Source organism: Erythranthe guttata, chromosome 14 (assembly GCF_056151865.1).
Source record: "Erythranthe guttata isolate IM_541 chromosome 14, IM_541, whole genome shotgun sequence".
Taxonomy (NCBI): Eukaryota; Viridiplantae; Streptophyta; class Magnoliopsida; order Lamiales; family Phrymaceae; genus Erythranthe; species Erythranthe guttata.
Window position 1 is genome coordinate 4,092,886 of NC_142546.1, and position 10,364 is coordinate 4,103,249.

The 10,364-nt window shown below is 29.0% G+C and overlaps 1 protein-coding gene across 1 annotated transcript; it reads right to left on the reverse strand.

The window, feature by feature from the left end:
• Positions 1–1,287: 1,287 nt before the first annotated feature.
• On the reverse strand, positions 1,288–1,941 carry LOC105960315 (uncharacterized). Its single transcript, XM_012984483.2, has one exon. It carries the CDS (start codon positions 1,937–1,939, stop codon positions 1,508–1,510), a length of 432 nt encoding a protein of 143 aa, XP_012839937.1. The 5' UTR covers positions 1,940–1,941; the 3' UTR covers positions 1,288–1,507.
• Between the last annotated feature and the right edge of the window lie 8,423 nt (positions 1,942–10,364).

Genomic DNA, 10,364 nt, shown 5'->3' on the forward strand with positions numbered 1-10,364 from the left:
AAGAAGAGAGAAATGGTAAGTATGAGGTAATGCCAGTAGCAACAGTCCAAAAAGAGGAAACCGTGTGATCCAGATTTAATTAATCCATAACGTGGTGGAACTTAGCTTTTTGGTCTTTGTGTAGGTTGAGCACAAATTATATCCATGTGGCTCCATAATATTTTTTATTTTATATTTATCGTTTTCCAGATTTTTGCCTTTTATTTATTTAATTAATTAATTTTATAATAATAATTATATATAACTTATAATATATTCGGCTCTTTTAAGAATTTAGTTCAACCAAGCTTGGGCAACAATTAGTTTGTCCTCGTTTACTGTTTTTGAATCTCTAAATTTAAATAATATTTTTTAACTATTAAAATTAAACTAGGAAAAAAAATCATCTAAGCTTAATATTTATTCATAGATGTGTTTTGAAATTGAAATTGAGTTTTGAAATTGAAATTGAGTATTTGGGTGGTTTTTGTGTATTATAAACATAACAAATAGTGGAACAATTCGATTTAAGAAAGCTTCACAGATTTAGAAAAACGAGCGTTTGCAGTAGATACTAGTCTGAGTTATACACAAAATTTGATGAATTCGTGTTTTGATGATGCGATACTCTGACAAAAATAAAGATTTGAAAGAAAAAAAAATGGAAGTTGGTGCTAGACTTTAATTTTTATTAAATAAAATATCATACGTTTAGTAAAAGGCTTTCTGCATTTATCTAAGTCCATTTCTAATTTTAATGCTCTTAACTTGTTTATATAACAATTTACAATTGTTTAACCCCTTGCAACATTGTGAATTATGAATTATGAATATTGATTGAAGATGACTGCCAGCTAAACCATTACCCGAGGAATAAGGAAAAAAATTAATTACTTTATTCAAATTATAGATTAGGTGCACCCATCCCGATCCAAAGTCAAAATTAAGTTGGATGACTTAGAATAAAAACAAATAATCAAAGATATAAGAGAATCGATCGAAGTTATGGAAAAAAAATGGTAAATTATGGTTACGTCTGCGTGCGGTAAGGTTCAATTATAAGAAAAATATATTAAAAATGTGTCTCTCGACTTGAAAATATTAGATTATAAAGCATGCAAAATTGTATTTTTGTTCACAAAATAATTATAAACTAGAGAATATTACACGGAATTTAAAAGATTCTATTGTATTTAACACTATAAAAATATACGTGTAAAAAGATTCATAGTTGAATGGTGAATATAGTTACTCAAACAAGAGGGATTCTTTAGTAATTTAATCTTACCTAAGTACCACATTTTACCGTTTTAGAGAAAGTAAATGGACTAAAAATTTAATTCATGGTCTCCAATCATCAACAAGGTGGAAATCTTAAATGAAAACAAAGAAGTGAAAAGAAAAAGAAAAAAAATGAAAATGAATTATCCACAAATTAATTAAAAAAAAAAAAAAAAAGCAATCACCCCATGTAAAAAAATGCGTGAATACTTTGTGAAAAAAATATTCGCGGTAAAAAAAGAAATTGTCACAAATCCTCAGAAATGCTCTCGAGATGAGTCCGCTGAACTTCCGCCGAGACTTTCCGGCGGCGGAACGACCGCGGATTCTTCTCCACCGCCGGGGCAGCAGTAGTACTCTGCTGCTTCGAAGGTTCGTACTTGTTGATCTTACTCTTCTGATCGTGATGGTGAGCGGGCAAAGAAGAGGAAGGTATCAAGAAGTAAATGGAGCCCCGTTTGAGATCGGATTCGGGCGAGAGTATCAGGATCCGGCGGGCCACGCCTTGTGAGGAGCATGGCTTGGTTAGGATGTGATTCGGGTTGTTCTTCAGTACATCGCCTGCGTTGACCCGACCCGATAACTCCTCCACGTGCCCGTTTAAATGAACTATCCGGATCAAGTCTAGCGCTCCGCATGGAAGAACACATGCCAAACAACACCTTAGGCTGTTCCCCATCAATTAAATTCCTCTCGATATATATGATGATTATACGATAATATTGGGTTATAATTACAATATCTCTCTCTCTCTCTTCTATCTTTCTCTCTCTATGTATATTAGTATCTAAATTGTTGATGAGAGGTTTATATATATAGAAACGAAAAACATGGACTCACGGTGTGCAATGATTGATATCCTTTTCGTAGAGTACGTGCTACATAATTATTACCTAGTAGGGATTCAAATTTGTTTTGGTTAATTAAATAGCATATTGTATGTTAACGTAAATTTCGGTCACCCTCTGAGTTAAAGTCAAATTACGGAAAAAAATTCTCATGTTTGAGTAATTATAATTATCCGTCTTAATTATGAATCTTCCTACACGTCCACCCTAATGGTGTCATATACAGTATAATCTTCTAAATTTTGAGGAATGTTCTTTAGTTTGTACTTGTTTTGTGCAAAAATGCAGTTTTTGAGGCACCACAATTTGATATTTACAAGCCGAGAGACATATCTTATGATCATCTTGTCTCAAAATGTGGAGCAAATGAGACAAAAACGGATATGAACTGGAGAATATTCCACATAATGTAGAAGATTCCACTAAATTTGACATCGCAAGGTGAACTTGTGAGAGAACATTCATAATTAAAGGATGGTTGTAATTATCCAAATATGAAGATTTTTTTTTTCTTCGTAATTTGACCTTATCTCAGATGGTAATCGTAATTAACTATATGTATGATATTGGTATGATTTTAACTTATATTATAGGAGAAATATATTTGGAGAAAAGAGAGAATGATATCTCTTACGTATATTAATCATATATATATATATATATATATATATATACATGTAGGAAACCCTAACCTACTACACAAGGTAACCTAATATACAAGGAAACCTAATATACAAGGTAACCTAATAAATAAGAATAATAGTAGATATACGTAATATATATAATATAGATACGCTAATATATATTATGTAAATTTGAAAATTATTTATAAATTAATATCAACTTTTGCATTTACAATAAGTTTGCTATGTACTTCGATCTAAAATAAATTTGACTATTTAAAATCTTTTTATACATTTAAATGGTAATGGACTATCTGTGAATATTCGGATATTGGTGTTAACAATTTTAATATTTCAATTAATTTATTTTAATGAATTATTATATTTTCATATAACATATATAATATATTAAACGATAATAATTCTGATATTTTATTTTTTTTCACGAATATATCTAGTCTGCTACCATCCCTACAAATATCCTTAAGTTTGTTTTAACTATATATCTCGAAAACCATCCGTTTTGGTCGTACTTTCAAGATGCTTTTGCAAGTTGATAGTTCATAATTTAATTAATATTTCCTCAATTAAAATATTGTTTCAACCTTTGTAGTGAATCTTTTTTCTTGTTTTTGAGATGTAGTTAAATTTAAGTTGATGTATTAAAATTTAGGGGAAATTAGTGAAAACATGTTGTTTTGTTATTGTATTGAGATGTTTCCAACCTTTTGAGGAAATTAGTGATAACGCCTTAGTAAAATTTTCGATTAAATTGGACGTAAGTCCACCACTATGTTGCATAGCTGTTTTATTAATAGCCGATTAGAACAATATAATTGACTGAAATACTAAATCGAATATTAGACATGAGAAATAATAAATCGACTATAAGGAAACATAGTTGTTTTATCATTAAACTATCTGGTTTGTTTCATGTAGTTGATTCGAGTTCCGCGAAAAAATCTCAATATCATATTCGCCTAGAAAAAATACAAAAATAGCGTTTCCATTATTGTCAAGAAATTAAGATTTGTAATAATGAGTTTTTAAATAACTTGAACTTATAATCGAGAATGCAACATTTTACTCTCTAATCATGGATTTTAGGGATTGAGTGTATATCCACTTGGTAATTTTCACATATATCATGGGTTTAAATAAACTTGTTAGGTCATTTGGACATGTTAATTAATAGGGGTGAGAATCAAAATGGAATTTTCGAATCCGTCGATTCCGGTCTAAAAGTATCTGAAATTTGAAACTGTATTTTTCATTCTGATTTTCGATTTTTTTGAAACGAAATCTAAGTTGTATATAAAATTAACGGAAATTTTAATTCCAATTCCGATCCGATTTTAATAATAAATATTTTGATTGCTTTTCGAAGTACATAATATAATTTTATAATATATAATTTCATAATATAACTTATTTTATATTTTTTTATGAAAAAGATTAATACCGAAGCATCAAGTAAATTAAAAACTTAGAAAAAATTAATTGGTATCAGAATTTCTCTATTGCATTTTTCTTTATTAAAAAATCTATGTTTCAATTTGTTACGATGTTTCTACGTGTGGTTTTATTTATTGCGTTTTGCCGAACTCTCTTTTGGATTTTCTTACATCTTCCTGCAAAAAAATCGAAAAGAAAATATAGAAACATATTGTGAAAATTCCCTTGATATCTGAATTTGGAACAAGAGTATATAATATAGTTTCCAAAATTTCCAAAATTCTGCTGATTTCGAGTCATTCCGAAATAGGAATGAATTATTGCATTCCGAATTTTTTGAAACGGAAATTGGAACCCATTTTTTACTTACGAACAAAATTGAAAATTTTCCGAAAAATCCATTTCCGATCCATTCCTCCGATTTCCACCCTTATAATTTTAACTTTGTGATATGTGTTTTTGAATGTATTTTTATTTAGAAAAGACACACTTATAATATATATATATTTATATAATATTTAAAGCAAAATTATCTGTCGTAACAATTTTATACAATATTCCATGAAATGGGTCCAGAATATTATTAGATTCTGCACTTTCTTAGTCTTCATACTACCAAAAATCCCAGCTGTCTTTTTTGTCTATGGTTTTTTTTTTTTAATGCACTGAAAGTACTGTTGATAACTCTTTCTTTAATTTGATGCTCATTTAATATTTAATAACATTGTCCATATATATATATATATAATGTAAGTATATGTTATATATATAGGTAAATACACGTTATATTTGATGTATTTTAAGTGAATCATAGTACGGTATTTGTGTACATTTAATTTATACTTCTTGTCTCGCAATTACAAACTCGAAAAAACAATTGTCTTTTGGCACCTCGAACCGCGGGTTTTTGGCCACAGAATCTTACAGATTGTAACACTAATTTTTTATTTTTTTTTTGCTGTTTAAACTAATGACAATTAGTCTTCGATTTTAGTAAAATATATATATATAAAAAAAAAACTATCTTTATAACCAAAGGGCTCGATTTCTGCAGTTTAAGATAATAAAAAACACTGAATGTCGAATCGAATTACCGGTTCGGTAATCGGCACGTACCAAATTTTTGTTTGGTTTGGTTCGGTTCTGGTTGGTTTACCAACCGACCGGATGAACACCCTTGGGTAAATTTGAGACGTAAGGGTGGACGTTTAACAATACATAGTTGAGGGGGTGACTGCAATTATAAAAATATGAGGGTTTTTTCGTAGTTTAAGCAAACGTCTGCGGCGATCATAATTTGCCCGATTTTTTTCTTACTAAAACTTAATGTGGTCTAGTTATCAAGTTTTCCATTCGTTTTTTTTCTTTTCCTTTGTCAACTCTCGATAGAGGTTAGTTAGGAAGACACAAAATAAGGTTGCGTTTGAATTCAAGGATTTGAAATGAATTTGAATACGGAGGATTCGAAATGACTTTAAATGAGAAGACATCTGAAATAAAAAACTGTTCAAAAAACAACTAAATATGAGAGCAATATTTTTGAAGTCCTCAGATTTTGTTGCATTTTGCACCTTTGTTATAAATATTAGCTAACAATCACCGATGATACATTTTTTTTAGCACAAAAACCCCTGAGTGATGCATTTTTAGGGACTGTTTGCTAATAAATTGAATCATAAGGAAGATTTTGTTAATATTTATACTACGGGGAGTTTTTTGACAATTCGGATAAAAATATGGATGTTAGATGCAATAAACCACTAAATACAATGTTTTATGCAAAAAAAATATGGATGTTATGTGCAAAAAAAAAAAAAAAATACTAAACTTCAAATTAAGATTCATGGTTTGGATCCAAATAAGCTACAGATTGAACTTCAAAATTGGCAGTCATTAAAAGAAATGACATTTTTACCCTTCGTAGTGAATTAAATTTTATGAGGACGAAGCTTCTAAGCACTGAACTATAGGATGCACCGTCTGGCGGTGGCAATAATGACATTTTTACCCTTCTTAGTTTATTCATTTTCTTTTAAAATTGAATCATTACCAAAAGATTTTTTTCCAAATATTAAATATTATGCACAATAATTGTTTACATTTTTTAGGGATTATTGCACGAGGTGAGATTGTACCTTAAATCTTAATATAGAGATACAACCACTTCATTAACATGCTAAGTGGGTCTACTAACTAATTAATTTTGAATAATTAATAACTAATTGTTGTTTATATTGGGAATTCCTTTGTTTTTTTTGTTTGATCGTACGCTACTATCATCTTAAACGTACTTGAATAAATGGATAATAATTCACACCCAATCGTGTTTAGACACTCAATTTGCACAAACTACATCAAACATTCATCCTAAGCAATTTATTAAAAATTGCATAACTCCTTTCATTATCATCTCAAATAATACAAGATCTTTTTCAGGGGAAAAAATAAAATTTAATTCCTCATACATATATTTGATAAAAAAATAAAAATCAATTTTCGTTGATTCTGATCTGATTTTTTTTTCTTTTCAAAATGATTTTTGACTTTACCAAATATGTTGCATTGGAATGTATATGTCTATTCTTTTAAATTTTCGATCCAATTTTAATTTTCTAAAATTCCGAATTTCTGGTTTTATTATTCTACTATGTGTATATGATATATTACATTTTTTACTTGATCGGAAATTAATTAAACTTCTACTACATGCTACGTTCAACATTCACGGTATTGGTAACTCCAATGCTAAATATCAAACTTGGATTATCAAATGCTCATTTGATATTTAAGATACTATTTTAAAATACATTTAAAACTCATATGCTCCAACCATGGTAATCAAATTTTATTATCAATTGGAAGTTTTTTGATAATTTTACATGTAATCGCCACATGTCAATTTGTCATTGGTTGGTTAGGTGGTTATTGTTTTGATAACTCAATCTGCAGGAAGTATTTTTAGATTCAGAGTGTTGAAATATCAAAATACAAACTCATTTTAATAACCCCTTTGGAGAACAAAGTTTTTAAATTTTAGGAGTCAAATAGTAGTTAAGAGATTTGATAAATCGTTTAATAACTCCATTGGAGTTGCTCGTTCCTATATTTTCTTTCTATTTTATTTCAACTAATTTTCTATATTCGGTTTTATCATCATGTCTATGATAAATGTCGATTATATAGGTGAGTTGATTTTTTTTTTTAAATTCACACCGAGTCTAGAAAAATTCATGCTATTGATTTTCATAAAAGCCGGGCTATTTTTTTAATATGGAATTTTATAAATAATATTTTAAACAAAAATTATTTTTATTAAGAAAATATACAAAGAGAACGTTAATGAATTTTAGTACTCTCTTCTTCCCATATTATATATCTTTTAAGATGGTTGCGCGGATATTAAAAAACCTAGTAAATATGCATAGATTATACCGAAACTAACATAGTCAATACTAAAATTCCCTTGTCATTAATTATTTTCAATTAACTAATTACGAATGATAAATGACAAATTTGATAAAAATGCAATTAATGCTTTGTTGGAACTCAAAAATGACAAATAATTTGGGACAAAAGAAAAAAAAAAAATGGGACAGAGGGACTACAGAAACTATATAAGTTTTCATATTTTGTTTTTTTTTTTTTTTTGCTTTTAATGGGAAATTTCTAATTATTTTTTGTACCTAAGTTGAAAAATCTAGAGTTGGTAAGATATGAGATTTTGTATATTCATTTAAAATAAAATAAAATGTTACACCAATTTCCCTACTATCATTAATGTTGCCTCATGTTTCAAGAAATTAATCAAGCATGATTCTGTGAAGCACGTCCCAATCTTCAACCTCATTTGGTTTCAATTTTAAAATTAGCTAATTTGTCGTTTCTTGATCTATTGAGAGAGAATTATTAGTGAAACAATGGGTAAATTACAATCAACCCCTGTTGTATGGTCAATTTACGAAAAAAACCCCTTTTGTTTGGATAATTACATCTCCCCTCAACTATGATTTTTTCTTACACCTCCACCCTTATGGTGTCAAACTCAACATAATCATCTAGATTTCGTGAAATGTGCTCTAGTTTGTACTCGTTTTGTATAAAAATACAGTTTATGATGCACCGCAATCTGATATATACAAGCTTAAAAACACATATTATGATCATCTTGCTTCAAAATGTGGAGTTCGAATAGGATAAAACGGGTACAAAAGTGATAATAATTCATATAATCTCGAAAATTCCACTAAATTTGAAACCGCAAGGGTGGACATGTAAAAAGATTTATACTTGAGGGGGTGGTTATAATTATCCAAACAAAAGGGGTTTTTTTGCAATTTGACCATACCTTAAGAGTGATTGTAATTTTACTTATACTTATTAAAATTTTTAATACATGTGCACTAACCCAAAACGACTATTAAAATTGGGGGGGGGGGGGGGTGTTAATTTATTATTGATAAAGAAATCATTTTTTTAATAAAAGTTTGTTTTTTAGAAAATATTTGTGCATTTTTATTAGCTAAAAGTCCATGTGATATTGAGGGTTGTGAATAGTCTAGGCAGTGGCGGAACCAGGTGTGAGAGCGAAATTTTAGATGGGTATACTAAAAGTTTGTAGGGGCGCGACTTGCTCGAGGGTACGTACTGTAGTCGATTTTTTCTAAGGATATTATATATGTAGTGAATTACGTGAATGTGTGATATTGTTACAAAATAAAATAAAAAATCAAATATTGATTAGAAATATAGAATCGAGAATCAAAGTTGAAAGAAAACTAAGTTGACAAAATATAAATATTATTTCTTAAAGTGGCTAATGCATAACAACATATAATTAAAATAATATATTAGTAATTACTAATTAGTAGTAAATAAGCAAAATTATTGGTGGTGGTGGGGGGTCATGGGCCCCTGCCTGCCCACCACTTGTGAGATTTGCAAGCTATTACATTACAGGAGAGTAGATTTTTGTAAAGTTCACTTATATGATTAGCTGTGAATTTCTTCTCGAACACAAATAAAAAAATGTATAATTGATTATGTTAAACAAACACACTCGAAAGCATAATTAGAAAGTATATAAATGTACAATGTCGATGCATAAACGAAATGCAGTGACTTAAAAACACAAGAAACCAATAAAAATACTCGGACATATCCAAATTATCTTTTCGCCTAAGACATATCTTAACTTTCGAAAAAAAGAAATGAAGTATCGAAATAGAAAAATGAATTTTAAGGCATAATAAACGACATTGAATGGTAATGTTTAACGAACTAGTCCAAGGACTTCCAAAAAAAAATAAAAAATTGAATCGATGAACTTTTCTCTAAACCAAAAATAAGAGTATGCTTAGGGCTAATAATGCTTTTCCATCCTACAAACTATTATATAATATTTCATCTTTTTTTAAAACAATTCAAATGCCAACTCTAATTAAGGTGATGTTTGCAAAAATCTATATATATAAGCAAAAGTTCGTGACTTTGAGTTAAGTTAGAATAAATATTTTTAGGGATATTTGCAAATACTAAGGGCAACTCCAACAGTCAAATGCAATTCTATGATTTGCACTTTTTACACATTTTGTGGCCGAAAAGAGAATTCCAACAACATAATGGAAAAATGCAAATTTTAACAAATTGTAAATTTGGTTGTTCAAATTTGGAACACCAAAGTTGAACTTTAACCATTGTGGAAAAATAAAAAAATAATAAAACAACACAACACATTCCTTTTAATTTCCAAATTTATGGATAATTCAAAATTAAAATATGAAAAAATAATAAAATATAATTGTTGTTTAAATTGTAAACAATGTTGTTGGAGTATACAGTTAAAAATGGTAGTGCATAACACTGTACGTGTGCCAATTTAAAGATATGGACAACCAACTTTAAAACGACTGTCGGAGATGGCCTAAGAAAAAATCAACTTTAGTTTTTAGCTTATTTTATGGTGAACTATCTAGGTTGTCCTAATAATTCGAATTTGGATAACAAAATAAGGAAACAACTCCTAGGATGATGTTTCTCAATAAGGGTGGGCATTCGGAGCGGGTCAAGTTTTTCGGGTTATTAGGATTGGGTTATTCAAGTTTTGGCATAGAAATCATTATCCGAACCCGACCGGTTATTTTGGGTAGGGTTCGATTTTTTTTTACAAGAATAATATTGA

Bases quoted from the DNA above. Each gene is read 5' to 3' on its own strand.
- LOC105960315 (XM_012984483.2), bottom strand. From the start codon at position 1,939: ATGGGGAACAGCCTAAGGTGTTGTTTGGCATGTGTTCTTCCATGCGGA.